Source organism: Galeopterus variegatus, unplaced genomic scaffold, assembly GCF_000696425.1.
Source record: "Galeopterus variegatus unplaced genomic scaffold, G_variegatus-3.0.2 Scaffold2423, whole genome shotgun sequence".
NCBI classification, from domain to species: Eukaryota; Metazoa; Chordata; class Mammalia; order Dermoptera; family Cynocephalidae; genus Galeopterus; species Galeopterus variegatus.
This window is the reverse complement of record NW_007728534.1, coordinates 74,612-89,414: the sequence shown is the minus strand read 5'-3', so window position 1 is coordinate 89,414 and position 14,803 is coordinate 74,612. Positions and strand designations below refer to the sequence as shown.

Here is a 14,803-nt window from a genome sequence, read left to right as displayed (position 1 = left end):
ATTTTCATTCTTACAAATCATGATATTTCTTTATGTCCTTTGCCCAACCTATCACTTCCCAAACCTCCTCCGTCCGTCCCTCCCCACCCCAATCTCTAGCATCCATAGAATTGCTCTCTCCTTTTGAAAGTTCATCTTATTGTTGTGGTCTTTTCTTTCTTTCTTTCATTCCATCCTTCTTCCCTCCTTCTCTCCTCCCCACCTCTCTTACTTCTTTCCTAGCAGCCAGTTATGAGTGAGAATATGAGGTGTATCTGTTTCTTTGTCTGGCTTATTGCACTTAATTTTCTACAGACTCATCCATGTTGCTGCAAATGGCAGAATTTCATTCTTTTTTATGGCTGCGTAGTATTCCATTGTGAATATATACCACATTTTCTTTATCCAGTCATCTGTTGATGGACACTTAGGTTGGTTCCATATTTTGGCTATTATAAATAGAGCTGCTGGACCTGTACCTCTCACCACATACCAAAAGCAACTCAGAATGGATTAAAGACTTAAATATAAGACCGGAAGCCATAAAATTACTAAAGGAAAATATAGGGGAAACACTTCAGGTAATAGGACTGGGCAAAGGCTTTATAAATAAGACCCCAAAAGCACGAGCAACAAAAGAAAAAAATAAATAAATGGGATTATATCAAACTAAAAAGCTTCTGCACAGCAAAGGAAACAATCAGCAGAGTGGAAAGACAACCTATGGGATGGGATAAAATATTTGCAAACTATACATTCGACAAAGGATTAATATCCAGAATATTCAAAGAACTCAATTAAACAGTAAAAAAAAATTTTTTTCAGTAAAAATGAGCAAAGGAGATGAATAGACATTTTTCAAAGGAAAACATACAAATGGCCAACAGGTACATGAAAAAATGCTCAGCATCACTAGTCATCAGAGAAATACAAATCAACCACAATGAGATACCATCCCATCCCAGTTAGACTGGCCATTATTAAAAAGACCAAGAAAAACAAATGCTGGCAAGGATACGGGGAAAGGAGAACTCTTCCACACTGTTGGTAGGACTATAAATTAGCACAACCATTATGGAAAACAGTATGGAGACTCCTCAGACAACTACAGATAGAGCTACCATATGATCCAGCAATCCCGCTACTGGTTATATATCCAAAGAAATGGAGATCATTAGGTTGAAGGGATACCTGCACTCGCGTGTGCATTGCAGGTCTATTTACAATAGCCAAAATATGAAATTATCTTTTTACTTATTCATTTTCTTGTTTATTTTCTGACTTTCCTTAGCATATAAGCTTCATGGGAGAGGAGGGATTTTTCCAGTCTTGGAGCTTTATCCCTAGTTTCTAGAACAGTGCCTGGGATGAAGTAGGCACCCAGTTAGTATTTGCAGAATGAACAAGTTTAGCAAAAGAAAACCAAACATAGTAGTGTGCTTCAGGTGCCACGTGCTGCTTATTTCTGCCTTTTAGAGGTGGGGAGAACTCTTGATTTTGCTTTAGGAATATTCCTAAATGTTGCCTAAAATGTTGGAGCATGTGTTTATATATTCATTTATCAGTAAGATACTGTTAATTTCAGAGCCTTAGAAAATATCCTTGGAAAGGATACATTGGAGCCAAAGACTTTGAGAGCACCAAATTATGTGATTAAAAATCCTTTCACCTCAGCCTGTGAATATGAAGCACGTGAACATAACCTTATGAAAGGAAGCCGTTTCATTCACTGACAATCTGACCCACGTAACCCTGGCCACACATACTGTCAGGTTCTTCCTGCTTCCCTCCATTATCTTTAATGTATGGGAAACTGTCATCAGGGAGTAGAATTTTTTGGTTTTATATAATTTAGTGTAACCCATGACTCTTTTTGGACCGGTGGCCTTGGTTGAGTAGACCCTTAGATACAGCGGAGTCACAGCTGGAACTTAAGAGGATTATGTTGTCCTAGCCTCTGAAAACAGTTTTGCACACCTCCCCACCCCAGTTTGTGCAGTACATATCCAACTTGTAGAATCAATAAGATTCTGATCCTCTCTAGGTTATTGTTTCTCTAGGCTCTGGCCATGGGATGCTCAAATCTGAGTTGGTTCTAGGACCTCTGTGAGCCTTGAGACTCGCTGTGGGGCTACTAGGGATTGGAGTAAGCTTCTTGCCAGAACCATATTCTACTGTAGAGGGAACCCTTGGAGTTGGAGTTCAGCTTTGGTTGGAAGGTTATTTTCTTTATCTTAAGATAAACACTTCTTATTTTAACTTGCCCAGTATTTATTTCATATGTTATTAACCTAAGGAAATTATACTTGTCCTGCCTGTTGAGTAATTATGGGGGTCTAGAGGGGGTTTTCTAAGTGAGCATGTACGATAGACTTCTATGGAATCATAATATGCCCTCAGTTCACTCTTAGCAGAGAGCCTGGCTTTTTATTTCTAATTCTTCTGGGTTTGAGTTTTGCTGAGAATGTGTACTTGTAGGAGAATTTATGAGATGTTTGCACAAGACAGATGTTTGGTTTCTCTGAGCCAAGGAACACAAGGGAACAATAAAAAGGAAGTGGTGGGAGGAGAAGACCCAACATTAGCTTTCTGGGCCTGCACCCAGCCAGTGCCTCAATGCAGCAGGCACCCAGGAAGTATTTGGATGAATGGAGCTGAGATACAAGCCAAAAAGAATGTTTAAAGTTCTAATAATTCTGCTCTCACACCCTGCGAACAGGATGAATAACTTCATGCATATAGCAGATATCTAATTCTCAACACTTGTCTGCATCTATCCCTGTAGATCCAGATGTACCAGCTCTCAAGGCTTCTCCACGATTACCACCGAGACCTCTATGATCATCTGGAGGAGCATGAAATCGGCCCCAGCCTCTATGCTGCCCCCTGGTTTCTCACTGTGTTTGCCTCACAGTTCCCACTGGGATTTGTAGCCAGAGTCTTTGGTGAGCATTTGTAAATCTGTTTGCCAGAACCAGCCTTTTCCTGTGAGACTAGAAACACTTATTGTCACTCCATGGTGATTCTTCTTATTTTTATTCCTGTATCTCTTACAAGAACAGGGTGTTGTTTAATATTCTAAGTTTAGTCACGGTTGGGATTTTTGGCTCTCAAGTCCTGCTAACCTCTGATAATCATGGGCTTCCTTGGATGCCTTCATCTTGTGGGATTTAGGTCAGATTGACCCACCACCAGCTCTCCCTGGAGCAAATGCTTTGAAGACCTGGCCGAAGAGCCCCAAGCCTATATTCATATTTCTCATGGATCACCTTCCTCAAGTTCTCTGGCTTGTGACTCTGTTGACTGATAGCTCCTTAAAACTCTGACTGGCGGCTGCTGGGGTGCTGCTCTCTCCAGAGTCCCTTTGCATCTCCTCCTTCCCTTCCTCTTCTTCCCCTGACTTTGGCTCTTCATTTTATCTGAAGTCACTCTCTTGAGACCAGTATCAGGACTTGGAGCGACACCTCTGTGGGAATGGCTCACTGTTGCCTCCTCAGCCTTGACACCTGCCTCCTGTTCCCAGGTGTCACACCATTCCCACTGTAACCTTTGGGTGTTCCCATATAAAACCATCCCCTATTCGATTGATGTACTTTTTGAGACCATCGTCTCTGTCAGAGTTAAGTAGGTGCTCACATGCAGAGTCTCAAAACTGCCTTGAGATGGCAGGGATAGGGCTGTCCTCTAGGAGATCAGGAACCCAATGAAATATTGTGAGCACAGTCCCTTCTTGTACAGTTCAGCCGGTCTGTATGTGGGATCCGAACCCTCGGACGGGAGCGCCGCACTATCCAGTGCGCCACTGGGCCGGCCCTCGATTGATGTACTTTTTGAGACCATCGTCTCTGTCAGAGTTAAGTAGGTGCTCACATGCAGAGTCTCAAAACTGCCTTGAGATGGCAGGGATAGGGCTGTCCTCTAGGAGATCAGGAACCCAATGAAATATTGTGAGCACAGTCCCTTCTTGTACAGTTCACTCTATTTCAAAATGAAAGTAATATTTTTGACAATTCAGGTTTTTTTTTTTATCAGGAAGGAGGAGTTTACTAAAAAATTAATAGTTATCACATATCAAGCGTTTTTAACTGTCATTTATGGTCAGTCACTTGATAGCTTAAAAACATGTACTCATACTTTTTAAGTGTTTTTAGAATTAGCATCTTGAAGGGAATGTTCAAAAACATTGAAAGTGTACTACTTTAGACATATTTTGGGTAGACATCTTTTATACCCAAATTCTGGAAATATAAGTAAGCATTGACTCTTCTCTACTCTCCTTCCCCCTAGAGTACTAGATTTTATTATTGTTCACTTCTGTCCACAAGAACCTTTAAAGAATTTCCCGTTTGGCTTTACGAGAAGAATCCATGTTCTTAAAATATTCACTACCTCTACCCCCTTTTGCGTAACTATCTCTCAAATTTTTATTTTCTACCCCCCAAAAAAAATTATTAGAATAAATTAGATACAAAAAACTATCTTCTGGATAAATAAGTAGCTGGTGAGATTTTATGAAGTTTTAAAAAAAGGTAACTAAAAGCCTCAAAATTGTATGCTTAGTAACTAACAAAAAAGTTATAGAAACTATAAGATCTCTAGCTATAGGCTTCAGTCTTTCTTGCCATAACTTCTATGTTTTTTTTTTTACTTTTCTTACACTGGAAATTAAAAGAAAATTATTAGTCCACCTTATTTACGTTTTCTTCTAATTCTTTAACTATGTCTTTCATACAGAGTCATGGAGGGAGGAGGATTGAAAGGAGGGGGAGGTAGTGCTGTCTGTTAAAGGTCTGAAAACAGCTCAGGCATCAAATTACAAAGTTTGTGAAGAAAATTCTGCCAAGGGGGCTGGGCTGACCACAGACTCACATTCTACCAAGGGGGGTGGAGGGGCTGAGTGGGTCATCACTGAGTCACCACTGCCCTGGGGCCACAGTCACCCAAACTGCTGCTGCAGAGAGTTGTGGGGCTCTAGAAGAAATTTTCCTTAGGCTGCACGAGTGGGTAAAAGGCATTAAAAAACAAACTCTGCTTTGGGAATGATAGCGATTCTATCACAGAATTTGGAGCCCTGTAAAGCTCATTCTGTGATGACTTCGCAAATAAAAGCTGAAGCCAGTAGAGGCAAGGTATTTTTCTCTATATTATGTAGACAGTGACGAGTCTTGGAGGTTCTTATACATTAAGCATAAAGATGCCAGTGTCTACACAATTCTTGGATCCCACAGACCCCTGCTGTACTAAGTGGGTTCCTGTCCACCTGTCTAAGAGTTCCTCGGATTATAGGCAGGAAGTGGGATCTCGAAGCAGCACTGTGTTGTGATATCACTTTGCAAAAACTGCTGAGGTTTTTTGTATTGTGTTTTGTTTTGTTTGCATCTCATCTTTTAGGACTTAAAAACAAACTTCGTAGGCTCCACAGTAAAGATCGGTTTTTAAAAAACATTTCTATGCTTAGCATTGGTGACTTACAGAACCATGTTTGTTTAGCTGCATGGTGGTAGATAACTTAGTTTTAAATTCCAGAGCCTGCCATTCAGAGGTAGTCTTGTTTTGGCCTGGGGCCCATTGCATTATAAGCCTTTAAGCCTAGATAAATCCTAAAAACAAATGGACCTTTGCTGACTATTCACTATTTTATATGTGAGTAAAAGATTCTTAGCTTGCATCAGCATAGCTCATACATTAATTAATAGATTACTTCAAGTTGTGTATGCTACCTGGAGGGGCAGTGCCATTGGCATCTGTGCCTTAACTTTTACGTGGTCACCACACTGTACTGAATGTCAGCCCTTCTTTCTGGTGTCACAGAATGTAAAATAGCCTCCTCCTATATTTTTCTAGTTTGGGTGTAGCAGGGCCCTGGGAGAGATGCTTGCTCTGTTCATCTGTTGATCACATCTCCCTTTGAGGAAAAATCTGCAAACAGGACCTGGCTTGCTCCTGATGGAGGAGGTGGCGGGGGCGGCAGCAATGCTAGGTGCTTGATGTTTTCCTGTAGGATGTGCTGCCAAGTAGATGAGTGAGGAGGTGTAAAAACTAAGGTTTTGGCAAAAAAACCCACAGAAGCCACCTGTTATATAGCGAAGGCTTCAGAGAGCGTTTAAAATGAAAATAGACTGGGGAAACAAGATTGTTTATATGGCCAAGAAGCTGTCCAGCTGTTCAGGTAACATGATGCAGTGGTGAGGAAATGAGTTTTTGGTTTGTGCTGTTGGTCTGCGCAGCACCATTTCGGCCTCCACTGCCCCTTCCACCTGTCGCTGATAGGAATGAGGGAGGCCGCAACTGGAGGATTGCCTTTTCCCGGGAGAGAGTTAGGGGGAGGGATTGCCCTTAGCAAAGACTTAAAAAGGGCTGGAAAAGAGATGCAGTCTGAATTCGCATAGGAACAAAACATAAGAAAAATTAAAAAATAAATAAATTTGCATAAGAGAATTGCACTTTCAGATCATGGGGAGTTTCAGGTAGAGTGCTAATACACGGTAACACAATAACAGGGCTCCTGAAATGTCTCAAAAGGGAAATAGTTATTTGTGGTGTTCTTAGCGAATAGTGTGCAAAGTGGTGGAATCAGCTGAATTTAAGATTCCCTCCATTTCCTGCCTGATAAAACCCTTTGCCTGTTTCTAGGTAGCTTGAACAGGAGAAGAAAGGGAAGAGGCAGAAAGTTCTATTGAGAGGAAGCAGGCTACAGAGTTGTGAGCCAGGCTGCTGCAGCACCACTGGGGTAACTCTAGCAGTTCACTTTCTTTTACAGTCGTTTCCAAATGCAGGACATTAGCTCAGTTTTTCAAGGAGAATTATTGTTTTGTTTTAATTTCAGAATGCGAAGGTATAAGGATTGGAAGATGGGCAAAATAAAATAGTTGGGTTTATAGGTAACATTTTTCTTTACTACTATTTAAAAATTACTTTTAAGTTTTAAATTTCCAGAGGGAGAAAAAGGTACAAATTGTTTGAAGGATGTAAGTATTGCCCCTAACTATTGTCAGACAAATTTAGGAGCCCCTATGTCCCAAGCAAAACTTTGAGGGGGGTCCTTCCTTCAACCCTTCAAGCACATTTCTTTCATTGTGCACCCAAATGAGCTCCTTATTCAAGACTTCCCCAAGCCAACAGAAGCTTCTGGGGCTGAGCTTTCCTGGGCCTCACTAGCGCAGATGACCCTCTGGCTTGTCCTCAGAAGGCGAGACACTTAGAATGGGAGGAGTGGTGATGGGTGGCATCCCTTGCTCTGGCAACATGCGTTTGTGTGTCTGTGGCAGGAATCAGCATAATCTCCTCACAAGGTGGTTTTTCTGTGTCTCAACCTAACTAGCTGCTGCAAGGATCAGACCCATCACCTGGATCTCATTAACAGCATCTCCTTACCAATGCACTGACCTACTCAGAAAAAAGGAACAGAAAGTGTTCAGTGACTCCCTGCTGCACTCTGGGTCAAGTGTGAATTGCTCGGCCAGGGCAGAAGGCCCTTGGTGAGCGAGCCCCGCCTCCCCCACTGTTTGCCCCACCACCTGCCCAACATAGCCACGGCTCTTGCCTTACCAAGTGGTTCTCAGGCTCCTGCACAGGACGTGGTTCTTTCACACCTCTCTGCATTTGCACCCTCTTTTCCTTCTGCTCATAGTTTTGTTTCCTGACTTCTCACCTAGCAAGTTTCTATTGGTCCTTCAAGAACTCATCTTTCCTTGGACTTTTTCCTCCTCCTTTGTTCTCTTACCACCGTGGGCATAACTCCACCAAACTGATACTTGTTGGTGCCTCTGCAGTTTGTTCTTTGTGCTTTCTTGATGGCTTAATCCCCAGTGCCTAATACAATGCATGGCACTTATTAGATGCTCAGTGAATAAATGAATGCCTGTTAAGTTAGAAGAAACATCTCAGCAGATGAGAAGAGTGCTGTTAAAGTGTTGGGAATGGCATTAGGAAAGAACATTTCTTTTTCATTACATTAAGTGCAGACCCAATGAAATAAACATGTCTAGGTTATCTTTTGTTTTGCTTTTTTTACATACCAATATAGAGATTTTTTAAAAAACCACACACATCTCCAAATTGCCTTTTTTCTTCATACAATCCAGGAAAGTCTTAGTTTAGAATCATAGGAAGCACTTTGCTAAATTGATTACCAAAATCCTAAAGGATTAAAACTCAGAAGACCCATGCTAACCTAAAAAGACCACTGATACTAATTGCATATTTGATTATGCTCATAAAAGTTTCCCAGTAATTTTTTTTAATTGGCTTAAATGTGGTACTTTAATTTTAAGCTACTTGTTCCTCCAAGGCTGAAGATACCAAGCTATAGAAAATCATTGGTCTGGTAGTGAAATCCTTTCCTCGGGATCCCTGCAAAAAAAGTCTAGATTTTTATTCTGAAAGATGTCATCAATTTTTGTTCAGCTAGAAATGTTCATATATTGAAAGGAAGTCTTACTCTCTCTAAACCGCTGAAGCTTCAAATTTACTTTATCATTTTGTTTTTGGAAGTGTCATTTCTGTTTAAAAATACATCTTCTAGTACTATTTTATATCTTTTTATTTTCTGTAGTGGTGAATTATATGGGTAGATCGTATATTTTTAAGCCAGACATTTCACAGGAATATTCTGCCACGGCACTGCCTTGAGACATGTAATACTTCCCCTGAGAAGGTCAAATTTCAAAGATACAATCAGTTCTGTAATTGGCCCCAGCTTCAACAACTAAACCTACGAAGGAAGCAAGGGATCAGTCCTTTTTAGTGTCCTGGGGCCACCCTACACCATTAGCAGTTGTGATTCTTGTGGAAACAGTGTGGGCCCTGAGCTGTGTGGGAGATGCAGGCTGAGCAGGACTCTCAGTGTTGAGGATTGCATCTAGCCCAGGGGCACCAGCTCAACTCACATGGAGAAGGGCTTTGTGAAGGTCATAAAGATTCTTGAGGGCTAATCTGGCCAGCAGGCACCTAGCTCTATCATTTCTCCTTTCTTTGTTGAGAAACCACCGTGACTCAGTTTCCCATTTGCATGGCAGTATCCAGCCTTTGCTTCTTCGTTAACTAGCTTTTAAATATTATCACACTAGTGCTGCTAACACCAAGGTCAAGGGATTCCTATACTGGGCCAGCCGCCCCAGTGAATGAATGAATTTTACTAAACCACTAAGAGAGAGGCCATGCTGTGGATTCTTTCCCTCACCTGCTTTTGTTTTCCTTGATTTGATGAAATTTACAACTTCTTTTTCTCTTCCATTATCCTGCAGTCAAAAAAAAAAAGAAATATTGACAGTTGCCTCTACTTTCTTATTCCAGTTATTGGGTAACTTGCCTGAATTTAGTCACCCAGTAATTAGTTACTATGGTTGTGCATTAGCCTCAGGATAAGTGACTCTTTTCCAATGGCTTCAACTCTACGAAGAAGGGAGAGAAGGGCTGGGCTTGCTGCTTAGCCAGTTGCCTGGGCTGCTTGCCACTATGTAGAACTAGTGTAGGAACTGCTAACATTTGCCAGTCATCCTAACATAAAAATATGGCAAGAACTAGAAAGTAACCTTGACAAAGTGTTTGAACTCCTTAGAGGGAAAGCTATTTTTTACTCCATTTTTATGTTAAAATTGAGTATACTTGTATTTAATAATGTACTTTTGCAGTTGTGCAGATGTCTTACACTTTGTAGTGATCTTTTAATTCTATCCTTTATTTCAAAACAGAAAACAGAGGCCATTTTTCACTTATTTTATCTTAATTTCTGATGCTGTATCTATAAAAATCTTATAGTTTTACCCATAAAAAACGTATGGTTTAGTAACTTCTTTAAAATCCAGAGCAATCCTGGAAAAATAGACTAATAAAAACTTTTCTTTTTCTTTCTCAATTTAACTTTTAAAGCATGTTTGAATTTAATTTATTTTCAGGGTAACCTTTGGTTCTTTCATTTCTGGTATTTATATTCATTTATTCCCTTCTTATAGCTTTTGTTGCATAGACATATGTTTTATAGCTGCTGGGGCAACCTCAGAGAGCCTTGGTTACCTAGACTGAAACCTGCATCAAGTGAGTGCCCAACTCTTACCCTGCCCCTGGCTCAAAGGCAGGCTGCCCCGATGGACATTCAGATTATCTCCTGGGTCTTGAGCCCCAGAAAAAATTCCTTTTTCTCCCCTTTTCTGTAAAGAGTAAATATTTATTGAGAGTACGTAGTGTGCCTAGTATGCATCAGGTGTGCTTTAGATGTTGGAAGAATAGAAATGGACATGATGTAGAAAGAGTAGCTTTGTGTATGTGCCTGATTTGTTTCAGGCAACTGTTTTGGACTTGGCATTTATTATTCCATTGACTCTTTAACAACTCTGGGACATGGTATTATAATCCCCATGTTTATAGATGAGGAAACTGGGCACAGAGAGAGAAACATGCCCAGTACCCTATATCTAAGGTGGCAGGGCCTCTGGGAGCTGGGCCATGGGGTGGCTGAGTGCTACTGTGGGAGTCGAGGTCATTGAGATCAGCTTGACCTAAAAGAATGAGCTAAGACATGGGTCGGCAAATGTTTTCTGTAGAAGGCCAGATAGTAAGTATGAGCGCACTTCAAAAAGTTTGTGGAAAAATGGATTTAAAAGACAAGAAAAATCTTTCCATGAACTTTTTGGAGATCCCTTGTATTTTAGGCTTTGTGGGATGTAAGATGTTTGTTGCAACTACTCAACTCTGCCCCTGCACTGCAAGAGCCACAGGCAGTATATAAAGGGACAAAGTGGCTGTGTTGCAGTACACGTTATTTATATAAACACAATGGACAGGTTCAGTCCTCTGGCTGTTGTTTGCTGAGACCTGAGCTAAAAGATCACAGCATATGCTAAGGCACAGGAGTGAGAGAACAGAGCAAGTCTAGGTAACTAATGTATTCAGCATTTGGGGGGGGGGGGTCCTATGGGTGTAAGGAGCACAAAATCTACACTTGGAGTCAAGGGTTTCATTCCAACAGTCTTGACAGAAAACATACAACTCCAGGCAGCTGTCTGCCCTCTTTCCCTCCTGTGTTTCTATCTGGAACTTGACATCTGAATGCTGTCTATCCGACTTTCTGCTCTCTCGCTGTCCCTTCTCCCTTCCCTTCCAGAGGGCGCTCTAGTGTTGAGTCCCACTCAGCAGGCCTCAGGTGCAGCATGCTTCCTGTGCAGCCCTAGAAGACCCCCGGGCCTGAATCTGGGAGGCCCACAGGGAGAAGCAACAGGTGCAGTCATTGCACATGAGGGAGCACACTGCCCCTGTTTGTGGAGGGGCTGGCAGTGGGGGGAGCCTGGGCAGTCCTCTGCGGTAGGCATGGCTCCATTTCACTAAACATCCTCCCTGCAGATGGTCTCAGCTTGAGTGACTGGGACACAGCCTGGATCCTAGAACAGAGAGAAAGTGGTCAAAGACAGGGCCCTGGAGCTCTGGCTCAATGTGGACAGGCTGGGAGCAGCCACGGAGGGCATTTCCAACGACAGAGCCCAGGGCAGAAGGACAAGGGTCTCTGGAGCCTCTGTGCTAGTTCCTCAGTATGACTTTGTGCTTGCCAAGGTAGCTGTAGGCTGAATGTAAACCATAAAAGTCTTCTGACCCAAGAAGAAGGGAAGCTCTGGGAATATTGTAATGAAGGGAAGGAGCTCAGTGTTGTGCTCTTGTCATGGTGAGTGCTGTGCGACTAGGAGGCTTCAGTTCAGTGTGAGGAGGAAAGACAGACTTGAAGGGCAGCTTTGGGAGGCAGTGCAATAGCCTATTCTCAGCATCCGTTAGGCTCTATTCAAAGTGTGACCCTGGACAGGCGTGGTCATCATGTCATGTAGGAACTTGTCAGAAACGCAGAATCTGGGACCCCACCCCAGACGTGCTGAACCAAAATCTGCATTTTTTTTTTTTTTTGACCGGTAAGGGGCTTGTAACCCTTGGCTTGGTGTTGTCTGCACCACACTCAGCCAGTGAGCGCACTGGTCATCCCTATATAGGATCCAAACCCACAGCCTTGGCACCACCAGCACCACACACTCCCGAGTGAGCCATGGGGCTGGCCCCAGAATCTGCATTTTAATAAGATCCCCAGGGGACTCACATACACACATTTGAAAAGTTCTTTGGTGGGCAACTTTATTAAAAACACTCTAGACAACTCCCTGTTCTAGTTGAGCTTGTAGGATAGAAACCGGAATCTTAACAAGGTTCCTGTGTTCAGAAGATGCTCTTCAAAATCAATGGCAAGGCTGCCTCTTCTCCCCTTGATGGGGAGCCCTCACTTCTTGGGCAGTTGGCACTATTGAAAATGCGTAGTTTTGTAAAAGAACAATAATGCCAACCCAAGAGGGTGGGGTATGGTGGGAGAAGTATTTTACCACTGGTGTTGTTTAGAATTGCTCACATGTGGTGATAATAAAATGCAGACCAACTTTTAGTGGGTGGATTTTATTATTATTTTTTGAATCCCTACAGACAATGCACCCTCTTGTTGCTGATACCTAGGCAGACTGCTCCCACTGTCCAGTCCCTGGTATGCCACTGAGACCAGCAGACTGAGTGGCAGACTGTAGGGGTTAGGAAGGTGGAAAGTTTGTGGTTAGTGCTACAAACCTCAGAGTTAATGGCTTTATTATACAGTGTCCACGGACTGCAAGAGGAACACCGAGTTTCCAGTTGCAAATGAGCCAGGAATGTAACCGGACAATTCACCGAAGAAGAGAGCCATCTAGTAAACAGATACCTGGCACAGTATTTACCTTCGTGTGTAATTTGAATTTATGTACCATGTAATGCTTTACCTATTAGATTAACAAAATGACACTTTTTAATGCCAGTACCCGATGCAAAGGGTACACTGTTACCTTTCACATTAGCGTGCTGCTGATAGCATTGTACATTGATTACTCCCACTTGGGAAGCAATTTGGTGATATATACTACAAGCCTGTAAGCTATTCATACCCTTTGGCTCAGTAATTCCACTTCTTGAAATATATCCTTAGGAAATAATCCAAAATATGCGAAAAGCCATATGTACGAGGATATTCTCTTAGAGTTGTCATTTATAATAACAAAAACTTGGAAGTAACTAGATTTTCAATGCTTGATGGATGGGTTGATATGATTATGATATGTTAAGCTGGTAGAATACCATGAAGACATTTATAATTATGGTTATGAAAAATATGTAGCAATGTGGAAAAAGTCTTATGATATAATGTTAACTGGAAAAAGTGGGATAGGAAATTTTATGTTGGTTATGTTTACAACTATGAAAACGTGCTTATAGAAAAAAGATGAAAGCAAGTATAACAAGATGATGGAAGTCGTACTGGTAATTTTTATTTTTCAAGCTTCCTACAATATAGCTTTATTGCTTCAATAACTTTAAAAATGGGTAGCTTATCTTTTTGGCAAAACAAAATTATGGAAATAATTCCTACTTTGCCATGCAGAAAAGAATGTTCCCTTTCCTTCACTAAAATTCTGAAAATTGCTTGAAAACCTTGGAGAAACAGAGCCAGGATGATGGGAATGCACAAGATCCCCAGTAATTACGACTATAGTGGAATCGTTCTGAGCTGGACCAGGAAGAAAGATTAGAGCCAGTCCCCCTTGCAGAGGGGCTGTGCATCTTGCAGCTTTGTGGAGAGACCAGCGCTCAGGGAATGGCTTAGGCAGGACTTGGCCAGGGCCGGGCACTCATGCCTATCTCCGTGCACATGGAGAAAGGGAGGTTATGCAGCCTCATGAACACAGGCAAGAAATGAAAACACCTCAAAGTGTACCTTGCTTTCCCATCAACGTGTAGTTTTTAACATTCCTCCTTTTTGTTCATTGATTGTGTTCTCTGAGGCAGCATACCATAAGATCAGGATTTATTGTTAGAACTAGCACTGGCAGCGGGTCACTTATGCCTTCTGGATGTGCAGGGACAGGCCCCTCCTCCCACCCCTATCTTCTGCCCTTCTCCAAGTAATTGGACCAAGGACTGAAAGCGTTGTTCAGGGACTGTAGTGCTCCTTTTGCCACCAGCCACATACTGCCATGGTTTGGGATATATTCCAGGGCATAACTGCAAAATCAAGGGCTGTGAGTTTTTTGGCAGTCAGGAGATAAAGATGCAATTAAGCAGAGACATTTGTGACCCAGAATGGTTCCCAGGGATTAATGGAGGCCTGGGAGAGTTTACAGCTTTGGGCACAGCTAAGAGCCATTAACCTTAAGAGCTCATCAATGTGTATAAAAGGCGCAGAGGTTTTGTCTGTAGGTTTTTCAGGTTAGGACATCATTTAAAAATAAATCTTTGTGGAAGAAAAAAAGTGATTGTGTGTCTGACATTTATTCAACACCGTATTTATAATTACATACTAGTGCCACAGCAATCTGTTTTAGTGTTTGTCGCTTTTACTCTGTTTGAACTATTCAGAAATCCCATGATGTGGCATCCATTGTAGTTTTGCTGAGGCATGAGGTTGAAATGTGAGGGTTTTGTGACAGGTGTGTGGAAACAGATCCCTTAGCTAAGGGGGCATCTACTCAACTTGCCGGGCGTGTGCTGGGAACTTCGTGAGTTGTCTCATTGAATTCTCAGCCATGCTGGGAGGAAGGTGGGGGTAGCACCCTGCTGGAGGCTGGCCACTGAGGCTGGGAGAGGGTAAGTAACTCGTTCAAGGTCATTCAGAGTTGCCAGCAGAGCCCCGATTTCAGGGCTAACTCAAAGCCTCTGAGTCAGCTACCACAACTGTAAAATGGAGACGATAATCCTGCTGACCTCACAGTCACTCTGAGGGACAAAAGAAAATCAGTTTAATACATTCATAAACTGTTTGGCCTCTCTCTCCCTCTCT

The 14,803-nt window shown here is 42.2% G+C and overlaps 1 protein-coding gene across 1 annotated transcript in view; it reads left to right on the top strand.

Moving 5' to 3' along the window:
- TBC1D1 (TBC1 (tre-2/USP6, BUB2, cdc16) domain family, member 1) overlaps positions 1-14,803 on the top strand; it is a 121,605-nt gene that overhangs the window by 101,965 nt on the left and 4,837 nt on the right. The window contains exons 17-18 of the mRNA XM_008581645.1: positions 2,765-2,924; positions 10,812-10,816. Coding sequence (XP_008579867.1) covers positions 2,765-2,924; positions 10,812-10,816 — 165 coding nt within the window. The remainder of the gene's footprint in view (positions 1-2,764; positions 2,925-10,811; positions 10,817-14,803) is intronic.